This window comes from Podarcis vaucheri (genome assembly GCF_965113315.1).
Source record: "Podarcis vaucheri genome assembly, chromosome: 15".
Lineage (NCBI taxonomy): Eukaryota > Metazoa > Chordata > Lepidosauria > Squamata > Lacertidae > Podarcis > Podarcis vaucheri.
In genome coordinates, this window is record NC_138753.1 from 32,270,019 (window position 1) to 32,290,916 (window position 20,898).

General features: G+C 44.9%; 1 protein-coding gene across 4 annotated transcripts in view; it reads right to left on the reverse strand.

Annotated features, from left to right (window-relative positions):
- The window catches only part of DCPS (decapping enzyme, scavenger), a 67,134-nt gene that overhangs the window by 8,771 nt on the left and 37,465 nt on the right, over nt 1-20,898 (reverse strand). For all 4 annotated transcript variants that reach the window (XM_082200645.1, XM_082200643.1, XM_082200644.1 and 1 more), the window contains exons 3-4: nt 12,227-12,372; nt 7,514-7,627 (exon numbers count right to left, since the gene is read on the reverse strand). In XM_082200645.1, the coding sequence (XP_082056771.1) occupies nt 7,514-7,627; nt 12,227-12,372 (260 nt within the window). The remainder of the gene's footprint in view (nt 1-7,513; nt 7,628-12,226; nt 12,373-20,898) is intronic.

A 20,898-nucleotide genomic window follows, 5' to 3' on the forward strand; every position in this document is an offset into this window, starting at 1 on the left:
GCAGACATTTCCCCTTACTTTCTAGGAGGAAAAAAGTGAGTGTTATGGTGCAAAAAATACGGTAATTCTGTAATACCATAGCAGTTTTACCATAGGATCTGCTGTTTGCGCTAAACAGGCCTTGGCAGATTGCGGAGGGGTCCCTTGGTGGCATTTGCAATAAAAGTCGGAGAGGCATCTTTGGGGTTGTGTGAGTTGCGGCAGGTGGCACGAGCGAACATCCCTTTTCCTGGGTAACGCTGCCTTCCTGGATGATAAAGGCAGAGCTTGTTCCCCAGGTATTTTCCAGCAAGATCTCCAACACTCTGAGAGAGCAAATGCGGAAAGTGAAACATCTGATATCTTCCGAGATTGCATTACCGATACTCTGGGATGGGCTCCAATCACTAGGGCGTTCTAAATAACTCTTCTCAATAATGAATGGATCGTTTGACAATGTCAACTTTGTCAGAAACGTTGCTTAAGAGCATATTTTGGCTAGACTTCCAGCGTTTCCCTGAATACGTTCAGGAATGAATGTTAAAACATCTGGATATAAAAGTTGTTTAACTCCCAAACGAATGCTGCACATCACCATGGCCCACTCAAGGTGCACAGAAGTTGCTACAAGAAAACGAAAAGCCACCTGGGAAGAAAGCCACCTGGGAACTATTCGGCAATGCAGAGGCAGAGGAGCACGACTGGAAAGTTAAACCATAGAAATTGGATGTATACATAACACAGGTATAGAAATCGAACACTAAAGCACTTGATGTGCAGCCAAGTAGGCATAGAAGCTCTACGTACAATGGCCACACTCTGAATGTTAATCTATATAATTCGCAGTGGGTTTTGAGCAAGGGCAGATTAAGACTTTTAGAAAAGGCGGAGGAAGGACGAGACACATAGATATAACAAGGGCAAAGAGAACCATCCAGTTTCCTGGCTCACACACCAAAAATCTATTTTTGGATATTCCCAGGGAAAGAGCCGTCCAAATGATTCAATGGAAAAATCCAAGTTTTTAATGTAACTGAGATAGTATCCCTCTCTCTCTCTCTCTCAAAGCTCAAAATGGAGCATAGATATATTTCCAAAATGGCACCATGAGGATTGTGCATGCTCAGTAGGCACAGAATGCTGATGACTGTTGGAAACGGTGGGAGGAAAACAGGGACAGGGGCTGCCAGGGAAAACAGAATGGAGCAGCTTGAACCAGGAACAGAAGTACAGTGGTACCTCGGGTTAAGTACATAATTCGTTCCGGAGGTCCGTTCTTAACCTGAAACTGTTCTTAACCTAAAGCACCACTTTAGCTAATGGGGCCTGCTGCTGCTGCTGTGCCGCCAGAGCACAATTTCTGTTCCCATCCTGAAGCAAAGCTCTTAACCTGAGGTACTATTTCTGGGTTAGCGGAGTCTGTAACCTGAAGTGTATGTAACCCGAGGTACCACTGTATATGACAGGGTAACATTTTGTTGTTGTTGTTAAGCACATCAACTACCTAAAATTTTCTTAGTGCTATAGAGATATTAAAATATATATGTGCAGTGCTCCTTCAATCCTTGCTTGCTGTTCACAATCTAACGAACACGATGCAAAAGGAAAAAAAGGCATGGGGAAGGAAGAGGAAAAGAAGCACCGAAGTCTCTGCTCCTTCACTGAAGGTTGGATGGGAACAGGTTACCCTCCCTCTGAGCACAATACTTTTCCTGGGGGGCAGGAGGTGGAGTAATGGCTGCAGATCACATAATGTGCAATGCTAAAGGCCTCATGAAGCTTGAGGAGGTTAGGAGCTAACTGTGAAAACTACCCGAGGGGTGTGTGCTATTCACACAAAAAACCCAAAAAACCAAAAACCATGTGTAGTCCAAACTTCAAGTGCTGAAGTCTTCTAGCACTGAAATAAGATTTCTACATCTGAGGCCATCAACGTGATCCAGCAGAAAGTGTGCAGGATCTGGGAACTCTTCTTTCAAATGTTGGTCTCCCCAGGATTTCAAGAGTCGGCCCTGGGCATAGGCACTGTCCCCAGTCCCCCCACTCTGATCCCCCACTGTCCTCAGTCCCATCCCCACCCCAAATTTCTGTAGTTGTAAGATCATGACACCCCACCTATAACAAATGGGATAACAAAATCCTGTTAACTGGTCTGAGCCCAAGAGATAAGGGGGGTTATTTATACCTGTAAGCCACCCAGAGAGGCTGAAGAAACTCAGCCAGATCAGCAGGGTATAAATAATAAAATTATCATCATCATGATTATTATTAAACTAAAGTAAATAACTATTTTTAAAACCACCCAAATGCAATTGCTCTTTTGGTTATTTCTTAAAAAAACAAATCAGACACAAACGAGGAATGCGGTCTCTATGGAAAGTGTTAGAAACATACATGAAAGAGAAGTGGAACTTCCAGCTGTTGCTCAAGCACTTGAATTCTTAGAAGTGCTTGCAACTAAAAATACCTCTCACCCTTTCAAGTCTGGAACTGGCAACAATCCAAGGTGAGATTTGGAGCTCTGACTGCATGCTGCTCTACACTGGACTCCGGGTAACAATTAGTCATGCTGAGAGAGCAACGAACCAGCAGCTAAGTCTGAGGAGTGTGAGAGATGACCCTTTGCAGAGTTCAGATTGGTCAAGTTCCAGCTAGAATAAAATAATATATTGGGCCCAGAATGAGTCCACAAAGAGGGGCAGTTTACAGCCACTGCAAATGCTGTTTATTTCACCCTGGTAGGTCCTCAACAAGCCTTCAAAAAGCCTTACAGAGCAATCCAATTCCCACCTTGCACCTTGGTCCTCCCTTCAGCTCTCCGGGCTGAGCTGGCCTCCCACTGGCTGCCACAGTGGCTGCGGCCACCATGAATGACGAGGCTGTGGCTGTGGTTCCTTCCACCACTCCACAAAACCTTGCCGGTAGAAGTTCTGATTATGCCCTGAATCTGGTACGCTCTCCCCTTCTCCCTTCCCCACTGAATGGCGGTTACCTTGTTCTCTTCCTAGTAGGAAGCAAATCACAATATACTGTTTTGCCTGACCAGTCATTTTGCCTGGTTTGAGAAAGTGGAGCCCACCATTTCAAACTAACTTATGATGGTTCGCATGCACTCTACAAACCAGGTTTGGAAACCACAATCAAACCTTGGTTTCCAAGGGAAGCACAAACCACAGCTCACTGGCAGATATGACACAAAACATTACTATTTGCCTCAAGCTAAGTGTAAGCCAGGCACAGGGAAGGGGCACCTAGGAGATGCTGCGATCCACGGGCCCTACTGGGAAAAGGCCAAAATGGAAGAGCCAGTTAAAAGCAAGATAGCTTAAAGTACAGAAACTTCAGCTATTTATTGAGTTTAGGTTCTTTGTACAGATCCAATCTCACAGTCCATTCCCTGGGCAAAACAGACTCCATTTCCCTCTGTAGATTCCAGGAATTCAGTCTGGCCCCAGTAAGATGGACAGTTCTGTGAATAGAACCACCCCAGCTTGTGAGATCTGTGGTACTCCAATGGTCTATTTCCCAGAGCTATACTACTTAGGGACCAATTGGTTCAGTGGGTCTCTTGCTAGTTCCTCCTTGGGAGATTCTAGGGTCACACCTAGTGACCCTATCCAGGTTTTTCTCTTAAAAAAGCTGGGGTGAAGGGGGAAATTCTTATCAGAGGCCCCCAAACCTCCTTGCAGCTTCAGTGGTGTCAAGAAATGACACCCTCAGGGCTCTGCTCCTCATCCCTCCTCCAGCACCTGAAAACAGCTACCTCTGGGCTATTTAAATCCAAGGGCTTTTCATCAGTCCAAGGTGAAAGCTGCTGTTCCCTGTCCCTCCCATTTCTTGACTGGGCTGCTGCTCACTCCTACAAAGGTGGATTGGGGACTTCTTAAATGGGCAGTCATGGTTGATGCCTGTCTGCCTGAGATGATCTCCTATGATGGTCTACTAGGAAAGAAGAGAGGGGATGTGTGTGCATGAGGGAATGTGGGGATGAGAGGAAGAGAGTGAACAAGCTCAAAGCTCCTTGAAGGCTCATCCTTGTAGTCTGAACCAGCAATGCATGAGCAATGGCTGCTGAAATCCAGATCAGTAGCAGAAATGGATTTTCAGTGTTTCATGGTGGGGCTTTGGCCTCCTCCTACATCATTGTCTCATTAGATTTGTGCATTGCCTACACCAGCCCCTCTAGTGAAAGGTAGCAAGCCCTGTGGCCACATTACAACCATCAAAAATTAGGAGATGTTAGCTCCTACCTTAAAAACTGTGTCAGTTTTTAAAACTAATAAAACTGCTAAATATTACTAAAAAGATCCAATAAATATTACTAAATATTACTAAAAAGATCTTTTTCTTAGCACGAAGTACACACATCCCCAAGCACAAGCTGTTCCTTACTCTGGGCAGAGTTCAGTAAGTACTCCAGCTGAATCTCCGCCACACAACCTTCCTATTTTAGCTTCAGGGTCTGCTGTTGGCCCAAGCCCACACACTAATGGCATGGCTTGGACATTGGACCATGGGCCGCCTGCATCCTGCCAGGGCAGAACTGGCCACTTTGGTTGCCCTTCAGGCCCCTGGATGGAATAAATCTCTTTTTTCTGTAGTACAACTATTAATTTGATTGACATGGACTAATCCCCTGGGATCCCACCTCAACACACGGGCTGGATGATACGTCTCCTAATTCCACCCGGCAACATCTGTTGCTTTGTTTAGCAAGCAGCTTCCGTGAAAACAGCTTGTAGAGATCACTTGACAGTTCAAATAACATCAGCTCCAAGGTTGCTCTTCTTTTATTGAGGTCACAGGTCCTCTGAGGAATTTCAGATTGTCAAGGTGCACCCCCCCTTATTGCTGTCCTCCAATAATTAAAGGCCTGCAATAAAGTCCCCTGCCTTTCCCAATTAGGCCCCCCACCCATCCCGGGGGAAAATCCCCAGTGGAGTATGTTTCAAAACCCTACTGTATTAGGATTGCTTCTGAAATTCTTCTGGATCCTCCCCTGTCAACTGGAGGCTCAGAAAGCCATGGGAGCTTTCAGAGAAAAATGACTTGGGTACGTAATCCATGCTCTAGTAACTCCCAGACTGGATTACTGCAATGCGTTCTGAATACCGATCACTGACTGTAATAAAGAGATTGACTCCAATGTGCTCCATGTGGGGCCATGGGCTGTTCGCGTCTGGAGGATGCAGGTGGAGGGTTTGCCAAGCATTCAGGGAAGGGCTCCAGCGGGATGTGGAAGACTTTGCCAGACTAGGGGCAGCCTGACAGTGAATATCCAGGATGTATGTCCTTCAACCTGCTCTCTTGCCTCATTCCACCTCCTTCTCAGCTGTCAAAGTCTCTCTCTGACACTTCCACAGTGCCTGTCGCGCCACCTACCCTGGTGGCATCAGACACTGGTTGTAGCCCTGCCTCTCCGGGGATATTCTGCTGGCACCATCTGTCTCCCTAGGGAAGAGACAACTTCCCCGTTACCTAGATCCAGGAAGCGCCAAAGGCGGCGAGAACAGATGGCACAGAAGGAGATTGCAAAAATGCTTGCTGTTGCTGCACTATGTTGATCCTGCCCCATTCCTATATATAGGATACCAAGAGGGTGTGCCAGTGTTGGATCAACATCTAAAGCTTTGAGATTTGGATCACCTGCCTTTGTTGCAGCTGTAGGTAGGATTAATTATGTGCATTGCCTGAAGTGCCGCATGCCAGCGATTTGCACATGCATTGCAGCAATCTAAACATGGAAGCCTTTTGAAAGAATTCTTGTTCTTCAGCAACTGGGAGCGAGGACAGACTGCCCTTTGAAGATGACTTGGAAACTTCAACTGGTCCAACAGGCATCAGCCAGATTACTGGTTGGGGTTCCACTTGTAAGTCACATAACCCCTGTTTCAAGGCAGTTACATTGGTCACCAGTTTGTTTCCAGCCCCAATCTGAGGTGCTCATGCTAAGAGTTTTAAACCCCAAATGACTTAGAGATTGTGTCCTTCTCTACAGACCCTCTTGGTAGTTTCACCCCCCTCAGAAGCTGGTGGTGTGCTCGCCCAGGAGAGGCCATTCTCTGTGACAGTCCAAGTTTTGGAATTCCCTCCCCGCAGAGCTGTATCTGGCACCTTCATTATACGGATTTCATTGTACGCTGTGTCTCTTGCTACTCACAAAAGCCTTTCAATACCAATTTTAAAAGCAGCAGCAGGTGTACGTAAAAATAATAATTAAGAGGCAGGAAAATCCAAAGGTGAGGTGAGGTGCAATCACTGTCTGGAAGCCAATGTTAGCAAACAACAACAACAACAACAACAAAACTCTCAGCAGACCAAAATGATTTTGATAAAGAAGAAGCATAAAGGAGATGATCTCTATGATATAAAGGACCCAAGTTTATGACTGCTTGTTTGTTGAGAGTGCAAAGGTGCCGATTGGTCATGGGGAACTTCTCTGACCGAGAAGACCAAGTTATGCTTTTTCATCACTTGCATTTTAGAAATAGGCAACCTTTTTTTCGGTGGTACAGCTGTTTATAGGGCAACTGTCCTTTTATATAATACCTTAAGACAGAGTGAAAAGCTCTCAGGCATTATCAGGAATGGAATGATTAATTTGGTCAATTAAAAGTATTGCTGCAAATCCAAGCTTGCAGATTATGAAAATAAGGCTTTGGCAAGTCAAACGTTAACAGAAATTGTATGAGATGAAATAAAAACAATATTTCTGTTAGATCTGTCAGGATCCTAAGAATGCCAAAATGTCAAATTTCTAGCCTTTGCCACTGTTTTCATTTTTACTATAGGGATCTTAAATTGGCATCTGTACTGATGACCACTTCCCAAACATAGTAACAGTCAAATTTCTTTCTTTCTTTCTTTCTTACTGGACGTTGGTGCATTACACAACAAAAAGAAAATGCACCATATCTGGTACTGCAAGCTGCTCTATATAAAGAAGTTTTTTCACTATTCAGGCAGATGTAAACAGGCATTTTTAGAAGTCTCATTCTACAGATGGCAAAGCATTGTTCCAAAAGAGCAGGGGAAAGGGAGTAGAGCTTCAAGTCAGGACTCATGTAATGTCCTCAAGAGACTGAAGGGTGGGGTAAGCACACTGAATGCAAAACTGCGTGTCCTCCAACATTACACAGATCATCAGCAGGGAGACTCATTTAATTCCTAGGATCCCTGTTCTCCTATGAAGGACAAGCACACCCCACGAGTCCATTTCTCATTGTTGAAATCCCCTCTACCTACTGTACCCTGAAGCAGCCTATCTCAAAGGGATTATAAAAGCAAAGAGCTGTTCTGCCCTTTTGGTTAAAAGAACCAGATAACCTTGTTTACAGGCTTCACATAGGCATCTGTTTGGCCACAGGATGCTGGACTAGATGGGCCTCTGGCCTGATCCTGCAAAGCTCTGCTTAGGTTTCCTTTCAAGGTGTAGCTGAAAGGTGAAAATATCCATATTCTGGAATATTATCTTTCCCCCACAATTAAAGATAGCAGCTGTCCCTCCAAAGAATAAAGAAAAATCTTAACTAACCTGCTTTTGATTCCACTTAAAATCTGGTATGAGAACAAACCCATGGGCAGGATCCGGGTTTTCGTAGATTATTCGATCAGCCTCAGCCTTCTTCTCCAGGATGTTGTATACCCACTAGGGGGAAAAGAAACACAGGGGGAGAAACCCAAGCATGATAAATTGTCAACATCAAATAATGCATCTCTCTATCCCAGGCTGTTAATATATTTATTTTATAGATGGATGGATGATAGATAGTTTTGCTCTCTTGCTTGTGGAAACCTCATTACAAGTATAAAAACTGCATTTGGATTCAGGAAAGAGCCAAACGATTTCAAAGCTAATAAAAATTGAGGTTAATTATCCACAAAACAATCAAATGTCATGTGTCAGGACCCTGGTCGATAGATAAGGGGCAAGAGGGAATTACTCTCTTCATGTGCCATCATTGCCCTCTTGGACAGATGAATTAGTGAGGAGGATGTATTTGCCTTCCTCCAAATGTTTATGTATCTGCCGTCTCTGAAAGCAGAACCCCCACAATGAATAGATTCTTAAGACAGCGTGTTTCCAAAGCACAATTGCAGCACTCCCGTGCAAGAGAGTTTGGAAAGGGATTATCCTTGAAATTGACTTTGCTGCAAGAGAACTGCTTAAGTGCAGTGTGTGGGAGGAATAAGAGATCATTTGTGAAATAAAACAGTAATGACCAGGGGCTTTGTGCCAGTCCTAACCCTGGGATCAAATTGAGGACTCTTGAGTCAGAAGGGGAATTGCAGGAGGCTGGTTTAAAGAGAGAGGATTCCAAGAAGGGAGAGGTGGGACTTTGGTTTGTCAACAACTAGCACCTGGGCCACAGACTAGGCAGGCATAAGGGTCACCTTGTCACAGTCTTGCTTCCCACTATGGTGGCAGGTGCTACTGTATTTCCATTTAAATGGCTGTGATACGGAACCACCTTTGGAACAGCACTTTATGTAAAAATATTGTTCGATATACAGCAGACCCACGACTTACACACATTTAACTTGTGTGCATTCAGCTTTATGCACTTGTGTGCATTCAGCTTTATGCACTTGGCATAACAACAACAGCAACAACAACAGCATTTTAAAGGGGATGGGCATCTGGGGGAAAAACCTTTGGCAATCCCACCTGCCATTGCATCCAATGTGTTTTTCGACTATATACAATTTTGGCTTTAGATGTTACCCCTGGAATGTAACTGCCCCCCCCCCATAAGTTGCAGGTCTAGTGTATTTACTCAATGCCTACTTTATAAAAGATCTCCGTGGAAAATATTTGCTGAGGTTTATTTGCAAGAAGAGCTCTGTTACACCTAGTGCTTTCTTCCCCTTTCTGTCTGATAATGAAAACTAAGATACTTTGCATGTCTCTTTATTTGCCCTCTTAGACAGGAAAGTAAGAGCTAAATTTGTAGCTCAACTCTAGATTTTTATTTATTTATTTATTTTGCTTTCTGTTGTCATGGCTTATAGCTGAACAAATAAAAGCTATTGCTTACCTACCTGCATATTTAAAGGAAAGTAATCATTGCCGATCGAAAGGTCGGCGGTTCGAATCCCCGCGGCGGGGTGCGCTCCCGTCGTTCGGTCCCAGCGTCTGCCAACCTAGCAGTTCGAAAGCACCCCCGGGTGCAAGTAGATAAATAGGTACCGCTTACCAGCGGGAAGGTAAACGGCGTTCCGTGTGCTGCGCTGGCTCGCCAGATGCAGCTTTGTCACGCTGGCCACGTGACCCGGAAGTGTCTCCGGACAGCGCTGGCCCCCGGCCTATAGATGTGAGATGGGCGCACAAACCCCAGAGTCTGTCAAGACTGGCCCGTTCGGGCAGGGGTACCTTTACCTTTACCTTTAATCATTTCTGAACTTCATATCTACATATAAATTAGGACAGGCAAATTTTACGCACATCTGTGCCCTCTTTCGCCCTGTTTTTTGGCGACGAACCACCGGCCACCCAAACTAAACTTGTAGTATGTGAACTGTTTTTGCATCTGCCCCCTAATGAGAAACACACACGGAGGCTGCTCCGTTCCTGGGACTTGAAATAGAAATGTGAGGAACAGGCCTTGAACGGGGGGGGGGGGGGTGCACAGAGCCCAATGTCTGAGCAGCCTGATGTCACTTCCAGTGTCAGCACTCGCCCATCTCTCTGTGGGAGGCTGTTTCCTGCTGTGAATTAGCATCAGTAAACACTAAGAATTGCCACAAGTTTAGTTGCAAAAAAATCCCAACAAAAATAATAAGGAAAACAATGTTTGAGAGCACATTTGGCGACTGCGAAACCAACTCCATTACAGACTTTTGCAGCAGTAAATAATTAGAAACATATCGCAACAGTGACGCTGCACTTAGCCATGGGGAGCATGTAAGCGAGAGAGAGGGAAATATGCTTTTTTCCCCCCTCTCCACATTTTCCTAGCAATAAAATACTCAGGTTTGTGTGCAAGAAAATGCAGCATCTCTATGAGAGAAGGTTGGAATGGGGGGCATCTTGATCCTCCGAATTAAACAAGAAATAATTGCACTTTTTTATCATAAAGATTTTTCTGCAAAGGTCTTTAGAAGATACTTGAAGGGCTAGAATTACAAAGCGGTAGAAGATTGGGGAGGCAGCAGTAGCCAGCAAAAATCACAATGGAACAGGGGCTAGGAGTCTGGGCGGATCAAAGAACCCTCATTATAATTAGCCAAAAATGTGACTTTCTTCATCAAAACTCTGTGCAAATAATAACTAATTAATTAATCATGCACCAAAGCGGTGTGGCATTTCTGAAACAATTATGCTCCCCCGGTGCAATCAGCAAGCGCTTCTCCCATAAGAGCCACCTGCCTTATTCCTATAACACTCAAATGTTTGCATCCTTTTAGTCTTTAAGGAGAAAGGGAAGAAAACTTATCAGAGTATGGAGGCGCTAACTGATCCCACCTACAACTTCCCCACAAATCCCTCACCCTGCCCTGTCCTGCGGGGGAAAAACAACCCACAATTCTTTACAATCCTGGAAACTTGTTGCAGAAAGAACAACAAATGGAGAAATAAAATAAAAAAGTGAATTCAGGTACCAGCTTATGTGACGTTAATGACTGTTGTAACGAATGGGGATCTACAAAAACATTGTCACAGGGTGGTTTGGTGCAGAGTTACAGCCAGCCAGCTACGCTCCCTTCCAGGATACTCCATTTCAGCCCCTATTCCCAAGGGCTTTCTGTTTCCCCTCCCTAACTGTCAGCCAGCATTCTGTGGTCCTTGAACATGCTCACCTGACTGCGGTTGCACACCCACCCACACCCACCCTTGCACATGCTGATAACTCCCTCTTGGGTGCAGATGGCGACATCTTGACTTTGCAAGACACACACTCGGAGGCTGGGTGGAGCAACCAACGAGAGACACAGTTCTGAGGCAGGAGGAGCCACTGGAGTGGGCCGCGCTTTCTCCCCTGCCTAGTAGCTGTCAGTGGTGCTGTGTTGACCTCGCTGCAGGTTATCTGGAGGAAGACAGCAATGAGGTGCAAATGCCCAAGCAGAGCCAATCCAATGCTCCTGATCTTTCCTCCTCCTTGCCCATCCCCTTCCTGATAAACCACAGGGATGCAAGTGATAGGAGGTCAAGGAAGTGCTGCCCCTCTGCCGACTGCTACCACTACAGACAAGTGGAATATTTGCTGTTGGCGTCCCTGTCTGACTTTCTCGTTCTCCCTTCTTCAAGCCCCACCTCTCCCTAAAGTTCTTAGCTCTCAGCCAAATTAGAATGGATTGCATTGCTCATATTCAGCCCATGTTCATCTTCTCTTATCCCTCTCCTCTTCCTTCCCCCAAACACTCTCCCGATTCCCACTTATTGCAACTGTAAGCTCCTAAAGACAGAGACCTGACTATTTAGCCATGTGTGAGCCAGTGTGGTGTAGCGTTCAGGGCGTTGGACTAGGACCTGGGAGACAAATCCCCACTCACTGGGTGACCTTAGGCCAGTCACCATCTCTCAGGCTAACCTACATCACAGGGTTGTTGTGAGGATAATACGGAGACAGGGAGAGCCATGAATGTCACTTTGAGCTCCTTGGAAAAAAGGCAGGCTATAAAGAGCATAAATAAAATATTTTTATGGCACTAAAAGATAATAATACACAATTATTGTGCACTAAATATCTACCCATGGTCTCTTGCTCAATGCAGAGGGCACAGAAGTCATATCCAAGTGGGAAAATATATCAGGAAACAAAACAAAACCTACTGTATACGGAATATTGCCAGAAGCCGGATGAAATTACATCCATTAGAAAAAGAAAAAAGCCAAACCAACTGCTAAATCTCGTTAAGTACTCATAATTATTCCTCTAAAAGCCTGAGTCACAAAAGCCTGTCTGAAAAGCCTGAGTCAGACAAAGTCTGCTTGCTAAACTCAGTGAGATATCCCTAAAAACAGTTCAGTAAAGTCTCACCCAAGTGATGTTTGGGCTTCTGCTTCTGAACAAGAGCTCTCCCCGATCCTGTCCCATCTTTTCTGAATTGAGGGGAGATTCATAAATAGCTTGTGGTAGAACTTTGGTGGTTGTGTGTGAAAAGTGTGGGGTGTTAAGGTAGGAAAAATCCACGATTTCACTGGGTTTTTCCCCAAGGTCTTGGGCGCACCCACTTTTTCATCTCCTTGGATCACAAACAAGGACCATACTGAGAAAGATTTATAATGAGTGGTTGCATTCCATACCTGAATACTGAAGCTCTGCGACTCGATAAAAGGCAGAGTAATTTTTTTGTAATCCTCCCCAGTCTCCTGGATGAGACACAGTTCCTGACGCAAGTATTTCTGAAGGTGTTTCTCCGTTGCTGGGTAAACCACAGTGGTTTTTATCTCTGAAATGTAAAGACAAGATTGCTATCAAAGAAGAGTAGTCTACATTCTTCCTTCTGTGTCCTTGATCAATTTCTAGGAATTGTCTGCATGGTGTATGAAAAGCTAATGGTGTGGTTGCCACCTAATCCTGCTTCCAACCAGGCCACAAGTTCACAAGTCCTATCAAATGACTGAATACGCCATAAAGTTAAGCAATAAATTACAGGTGTAAAAACCACAAATTGGTTTTTGGATAGCATAGGAGGGCATAATGGGATGTGAAACCTGAAAGATATCTTACCATTCAGTTCTGGTCAATGGAAGGAAGTTCAGAGAGATCAGCCACAGCCAAATGAAACCCCAGGCAGCCTTCACAGCAAGGGTGGCGAACCTCCAGCCCATAGGCCAAATTTGGCCCACAAGGTCTTCTCATCTGGCCACAAACCATGCCCACCTGCCCCACTCTTGGCACCATGTGAGACATCAGATGTGGGGTAGGTAGAGGAACAGTTGGATCACTTGTGCTCTGTAAAAGGTAGGACTGGGCTCCCTGTGCACCAGCCAATACATGGGGAGTTGAATCCTGCGCCATCGCTATCTTCTCCCCACCCCATGAGCAAGCTTTGACAGAACACCCACCTGTGAACCACCTGGCATCATATAATTGACAGGTGAGTGGCCCTGCTCGCCTGTCAAAGTTGACCTTTGGGGTGGGGAGAGGTAAAGATCTGGCCCACCTGGACAAAATGGTTTCCCACCCCTGCTTTACAAAGTTTCTTCTCAAGGAGATAGCAATCGCTTTTAAGTAATCAGTTTACTGAGCAGGTATTACAAGGGCACAGAAACAAGCACAGAGTTAAGTGGTGTCAATTTCCAAAGCAACAACAGCACCATGAAGCCCCCAAACCAGCACCTATCAAACTTTGCTTGCATACACTCTGCTACACCCATCAGCTTTGAGCTCCCACCCTGAAAGATGGATCTGGCTCGCAATCCAGGAGCTGGAAAATGGACAACATTCTGTTATTACCTTGTCTGTTAAGAGGCTGGGCAGCATAATACACTGCACCAGACTTCCCCACCCTGGTTTCCTCCAGATGTTTTGGACTGCAAGTCTCATCAGCCCCACCAGAACACGGCAATGGAGCTTGTGGTCCAAGAACATCTGGAAGCCACCTGGTTGAGAAAGGCTGCTCTACACCATTGTTCCTGTTAATCAATGTATCCCTTCTGGGCTTGTTGGGTTTGGTGAGGACTGTTTTAGGGTGATTCCTGGAGAGCATATCTCAGAAGGTGGAGCTGGGGTAGACCAGAGATAGTAACACTAGCAAAAGGAAAAATCAACAACATGCATACCTAGGAACAAAGGCACCTTCCAGCTATAGACCTGTTGGGAAACTTGCACAAGACTTTCAAGAACTGGCTGCCCATGACAACTCAGCTGTGCTCATCACAAGAACTATGTGTTATTCAAAGAAGAAAAAGGAAGGTTGCCTTCACCCTAGAAGCCAAAAAAATGCTAGTTTGCTAGAAAAGTTTGCATAGATGTTCCCAGCGAAAGATGGGTGGGAAGGGACAAACTGGGGAGAATATTTGTTTGACTCATATTTCCAATGAGCAAAGCTGAACAACAGCAAATTATGGACATACTGGACAGGACCACTTCCAAGGGAGAGGCTCTCAGACATAAGATGGATAAAAAATGTATACAATCCAACCCTCAGAGAAAATAGTTGGTCCAAATAAAGCCCAACTCAAATCCCTAATGGCACAAGAGTACATGGAAATGGACACATCAAGCAGATGTCCAGCCTGGATTGACAAAGGCTTCGCTTTTGTTTGTTTGTCCTGGACCTGATTCATGAGGTCACGTTCTTTTGGTGGAAATCCAACCCAGGTGCACTAGAAGCAAGCTGTCTGAAGTCACAGCAGCAGATTGGACATGTCCTCTTTTTACTCGTGAGGAGGGGGAGTAAACTATTGCTACATACATACTATAGGACAATTCATCTAAGCCCCATGGTGGTCCCCACAGCTGGGTTGCTGTGAGAGCCCAGACGCGCGAAGCCAGTTCTGCCTTCAGGAAAGGAGATGCAGAATTTGCCATACTATTCAACACCTTCCAATTCATAACACTGTTAGAGGAGGTTTAGTAACTTATTAAGATGCTCCAGATGGCTTCAGTATGGAATCCTTTGTTTCCTCAATACAGAACTCTTTGTTGCCTCTCAGTATGTGAAACGTATCTTGCTTAACATTGAGATTCTTGATTGGATGACAGATGGGGTGCTTGTTTTTCAACCTCAGGTTCAGGGTTAAGTACGGAACAATATTAGATCTTGCTTGTTAATTACAAGCATTTATCCAATAAGCAAAAATCTGTTGATAACCTTTTAAACTTTCTGACAGCTCAGCAAGAAGGATGATGCAGATGACAGGAAGGAAATGGTGAAAGAATTTTTCGGTAGAAATTTGTGAGAAGTCATGCCGAAGTTTCTAGGAAGACAGCTCAGCAGTGAGGAAAAGTCTGGCGTCTCCCACATGGGCTGCGAGGCATCTGGCAAAACCCTGCTTTCTTTTGTCCATGCTGCAGATGTGTAAGGCTGGGTGGTTTTCACTGTTCATTGATTAGGAAACCTGACTGGGCCTGGCTACCCAAGGTAGTTCCCATGGTGGTCCTCATAATTACAATGGAAGCCTTAGCCATAAAATCACAGAACTGGTAAGTACCTTCAGGGATCATCTAATCCAGGGTTTCCCAAACTTGGGTCTCCTGCTGTTTTTGGACTACAATTCCCATCATCCCTGACCACTAGTCCTGCAAGCTAGGGATGATGGGAGTTGTAGTCCAAAAATAGGTGGAGGCCCAAGTTTGGGAAACCCTGATCTACCCAACCACCTGCTTGGGATTTGTTTTGGTAAACTGCTTTGAATTGCTGTTACGGTTTTTCAATCAAGCAGTGTATAATTTTTTGATTACATGAATATACAAATAAAGCTTTAGTGCAGAAAGCAACTACGGCTTCCCTGACCAGCCAGCCTTTCTTTAAATACCTCCAGCGCCTGAAAGCCCACCTCTTCCTGAGCCAGTCTGCTCTACTGTCAAAACAGTTTGCACTGCTAGGAAAGTATCTCCTGATATTTAGCTGATATCTGCTTCCCTGCAGTTCCCACCTGTTGGTTCTAGTCCTGGCCTCTCAGCAAAAGAGAACAAATCTTCTCCATCTTTTGCGTGACACCCCTTCAGATACCTGAATGCTGGTATTATGCCTCCCTCTCAATTTCATCTCCCCCACCCCCAGCCCTGTGCCCATGGTGCCAAGTGACCCAACTCCAAATGAAATAATTGGTTACAGTATGATCCCAATTCCTTTCCTTCGTTCCTCTGAACTTAAACCGGGCTGCAAAGGAAGATTCAGTTGCAGGAATCAGCTGTGCTTGGCAGTTCCTGAGTTGGTCTGCCTTGCTTGCCAAGAAACAATCTGGAGGGCATTTTAAGGCTCCTGTTTCTTTCCTCATAGCAGCACCTTTACACTTGACCTCACGTAAGACATCAAGTATAAATGGGCACAGTGGAAATGGCTTTGTAGACCAAATCAGAATTCCTATGGAGAGTCCCCATTGCTGATCTAAACACACCCAACTTTTTCATCCTTTCCTCATAAGTTCTTGTCTTCCAGATCTCTGATCACCCTGGTCACCCTCCTCTGGACACAATTCAAAAATGTCTTCCTTAAAATGTGGCATCCAAAACTGGACCCAGGACTGCAGACATGGACGAGTGCTGAGTAGAGCAGTACTATTACTATGAGACTGAGAACTAGTGCAGTGAAATGGTCCAGGTGTCGGACTAGGACTTGGGAGACCAGGATTCAAATCCCCACTCACCAATGAAGTTCACTGGGTGACCTTGGGTCAGTTGCTGTCTCTTTGTCTAACATGGTTGTTGTGGGGATTAAATGAGGAAGGGGAAAATCGTGTACGCCACCTTGAGCTCCTTGGAGAAAATGGTGGGATAAAAATGCAATACATACTGTACATACCTACATACTTCTTATGAGATGGACACTATTCTCCTGTTAATGCGGCCTAAGACTGCTTTAGCCTTTTTAAGCCGGAAAATGGATGTAATACCTTCAGAAATGCAGCCTGTTAAAAACTTTTTGTCAATTCTTTCCTTTTCGGTATCACAGTTTCTTGCAATCCTTCCTCTTTGTCCCATTTCTGCTTTCCGTCTCTGCACATGTTCCTTCATTGCGCGGAACCAGCTGCCAACGCTTCTGACCAGAGTCACTTGGGTGACTATTCTTACACATCTGATTCCGTTTGCTACACTAATAAACCACAAAGAATGTGCCTTTTTGCATACACTGGAATGCTCATTCAGCTGCTGCTCGCAGGTCACAATAGCACTGGGAACATGGAAGCCCCATAACTGTTTCCATTTCAATGCAGAAATGCATTCATTTTATCTCTAGCTCTCAGTTAACCTGCAGACCAAGCTTGCTGCTAATGAACGTATTTCTGAGTATCCCTGAGGATTGCAAGAGCAAAAAACTGAACTCTCATGACTGGAGGCTGCTTGCTACCAGTCCAGACACTGAAAACCCCCCGTAGGAAACTGGCAGGCTCTACTGGCAAAAAGAGAGGGTCAGGGCAAATGTCAGCACCCTTCATCATAGCTGCTGCTAATTAGCTAGGCTGAAATAGAAGAGGGAGCAAACCCCTGGGTGAGTGACCCTCCCAATTTCCCAAAACTGCAAAACAGCAAATGTGCCAGAGGAGCCTGAAAGTGTTTACTACAGTGTGCAAAATAATCTGGACATTTCAGGGCCCAGGAAGTGCAGCTGAGTGCTTTTTCTCATTGGTTCATCCCATTTATTCTGGTGTGGGGCTTGATATTTATTTATTTATTTGTAATTTTAATGAATGTTTTGTTTATATGTTATGTATTGTACCCTACCCAAGTATTTGCAAAGATGAATGATGGGTTAGAAGCATTTTAAATTGAAAAAAGTAAATAAATTTATATTCACCTTTCTTCTACAGAAACCAGAGCAGCACACCTGATAATGCCAGGCGGTCTCTTGTACTAGCTCTGTTCAGACAGAGACTTGCTGAGGTTAAGCAAAGTGGCTGTATGATTCTAAGCCAATTTGGAATGTGTCTTGGCAACAAAGGAAGGGAAGAACAGAGCAATGCAGTGGGAAATGCTAAAGCAGGGGAAATTCACTTGAGGGATGGGAAAGGGCCATAGCTCTGCGATACAGCATGTTTTATATGCAGAATGTGCCAGGTTCAATCCACAGCATCTTCATGAAGGACTAGGAGGAACTGCTGTCTGAAACCCTGGAGAGAGGCTGCCTGTCAGTGTATGCAGTCCTGAGCTAGGTGGACAAATGCTTTGACTCCAAATAAGATGTCTTCCCATTTTCTTCTTATGGATTGTGTGGAAAGAGAGAGCTGTCCTGCTCACCCTCCAAGTTTAAGTCTTTAACAGATACTTGCTACCCATTTTCAAACTTTGCCTTCCATCAATGAAGACTAGGATCTTGAGCCTACATAAAGAAAAGCTGAGGTGCCTAGGAGTCCTCATACACCTCCCCTCTCATACTGTGATCTCTAATTACTTGTTAATGGCATGGGATTTAGCACCCTGCCTTTTCCACTCTCATTTGCTCCAACCTCTGCACCATAAGAAACATGCAGCATGATTTAATAGATGCCAAGAGGTTGTTTTGTGCTTAATGAAACACAGCTAATATTCTCAGTTTATGAAACCATCAAACTCAGTCAAGTCAACCCTGGATAAATCACAAGGCATTTTAATTTCCACAGCTACACATCGCCGGGTTCAGATTAAAACGGAAGCCATGGAAAGCACACTCAAGACACAGATTCAGCTAATAGCAAAAACAAAACAAATAGCCCCATATCAAAACAGTGCAGAGAAGCCACGCCAAGCAATCTCTTGCCTATGAGCAAAAATGCTACCGCTAATACCATTAGTGTTAGAAGTAGAGAAAGGATTGCAACTGGAAAAAGTCAACAGGATCCCAGGGAGACGCAGAGCACAGCATGAACTTATAGAATGCAGTATCGTAAGATGTGGTGATTGTCCACTGGCTTAAATGACTTTCAAAGGGAATCAGACAAACTCATGGAGGAAGAGAAGTATTTCAATGGCTATTAATCATGATGGCTAGATAGACCCTCCAGGTTTTTGTTGTTTAGTTGTTTAGTTGTGTCCGACTCTTCGTGACCCCATGGACCAGAGCACGCCAGGCACATCTGTCTTCCACTGCCTCCCGCAGTTTGGTCAAACTCATGCTGGTAGCTTCGTGAACACTATCCAACCATCTCATCCTCTGTCGTCCCCTTCTCCTTGTGCCCTCCAACTTTCCCAGCATCAGGGTCTTTTCCAGGGAGTCTTCTCTTCTCATGAGGTGGCCAAAGTATTGGAGCCTCAGCTTCAGGATCTGTCCTTCCAGTGAGCACTCAGGGCTGATTTCCTTAAGAATGGAGAGGTTTGATCTTCTTGCAATCCATGGGACTCTCAAGAGTCTCCTCCAGCACCATAATTAAAAAGCATCAGTTCTTTGGCGATCAGCCTTCTTTGTGGTCCAGCTTCCACTTCCACTGATCATGGAGCCCAAGAAAGTAAAATCTCTCACTGCCTCCATTTCTTCCCCTTCTATTTGCCAGGAGGTGATGGGACCAGTGGCCATGATCCCCGTGTTTTTTTTAAAGCCTCCAGGTTTAGTGGCAGTATATCACTGAATACTACTTGCCAGCGGTGGCCCAACAGAAGGGAAGGACTGTTGCTTTTGTGCTCTGTGGGCTTCCTGGAGGTCTCTGGTTTGCTACTGTGAGAAACTGGATGCTGGAAAAGATGGATCCTTGGAACAATCCAAAACTCTGTTTCTTATACCAGAATAGAACTTCCCCTTGCTTTTGCCAAGAAAGTAATCAGGGAGTGATTGCAAAGAAATACAAATGCTCCAGGTCTGAAAGAGGAACGTCAGTGATGGATGTGAATTAGACCTTTCCCCAATATTCCACCCTTGCCAGTTAAGGCTCATTGGCTGCACCTGCCCCTCCAAGAAAACTCCTGACAGCAGATTAGAGCTCCACCTGATGGAAAGGCAAGTGAATGGAATGTCTGTCTCTTTGCCATCCATTATCTCTGTGCTGTTACACGTATGCTCAAATGCATGTAAAAGTTATAAGCCGATTGTCTGCCCCTGAATCTAGGTTCCCACGCTTATAAGCTGCTTATCAGCTCTTGTATCTAAAGGCTTGGTTGTACTTCAGGCATAATTTATCACCCAGGCAGATAATAATCGGCAGAGTATTTGGAAACTGTTCACCTGTACCAGCACAAAAGCCATTAATCCTTTGGAATCAAGTTCCAAGCTTAGGCAGTGTGCTTTAGGTTCAGTTCTCAAAGACTTCAGCTGAAGAATCATCCAGAAGAGGGAAGAGATACTAGCCGAGATCACAAATCCTCCTGCCAGCGAACCCTTTGTCTCGCTTCTTCTTTATTTCCCATTGTTTACGAAGTTGCAAATCCCTTCAGAAATAACTAGAAAATGGAGTGCTGGGGAAGAGTACTGTGCCACAAGAAATAAAACAACACACACAGAGAGAGGAGGCTGCCTGGTGTGTTTCTGAATGAGTTAGTGTTTGCCGGCCTTGCTCTTTCCAACTAAGTTGTATCCAACTAGATTCACTGGAATTAATGGAACCAACTTAGTTATGTCCATTATTTTCAGTGGGTCTACTCTTAGTAGGATTAACATTGCTAGGGGTGGATTATCCTGCTGGCTTCTCAGTGCTGGGCATGACGGGATCACTCAATCGGTCTGATGTACCACAACTGTACAATCACAAGGGAGGCTGCCTTCTGCATCTCTGCACGAGACACTGCTCCAGTCTGGTTTCCTTCTAGCCAGTCTTAGCTGTGGGCAAGCTATTCCCACACTGGGTGTGATTACAGCATTCAATCACTCCATTCAGGAGCAATGTTCAGAACGGTGACTCATGCAGAAAAAGAGCAGGTGGGTTCTTGCAGTAGGAAGGATTATTATTACTTTTACATTCACAAAAAGTAGACCTTTAAGCTCCAAGACTCAAATCCAATGTGCTATTTTTTAAAAATCCTTTCCCCATGTTCTGTACCCCTAACTCAAATTCTCTCTCTCAAAACACATGATTATTAGTCTCCGGGGGGGGGGGGGGAGGCAGCAACAAGTAGGAAGGAACATGGGAGTCAACCTAATTAGGGCAGTCCTCATTGCCCAGTATTGTCTACTTTTACTCTTCAGAGTTCTGGCAGGAGATGCCAAGGACTGAAATTTGGACCCTGATAAGATGTCCCAGGCTCATATGCTCACCCCTTGCTGGGGCAACTGCAAGGAGGAGTTAAGCAGCTTCCACTTCTCGCTTCAATTAGCCACAGTTTAGAATTATGTCTACATCCTAAACTGTGGCTGATCTAAACTATGGCTTGTTGAAACAAAGAAGCTTCCATCTTGAAGTTAGCT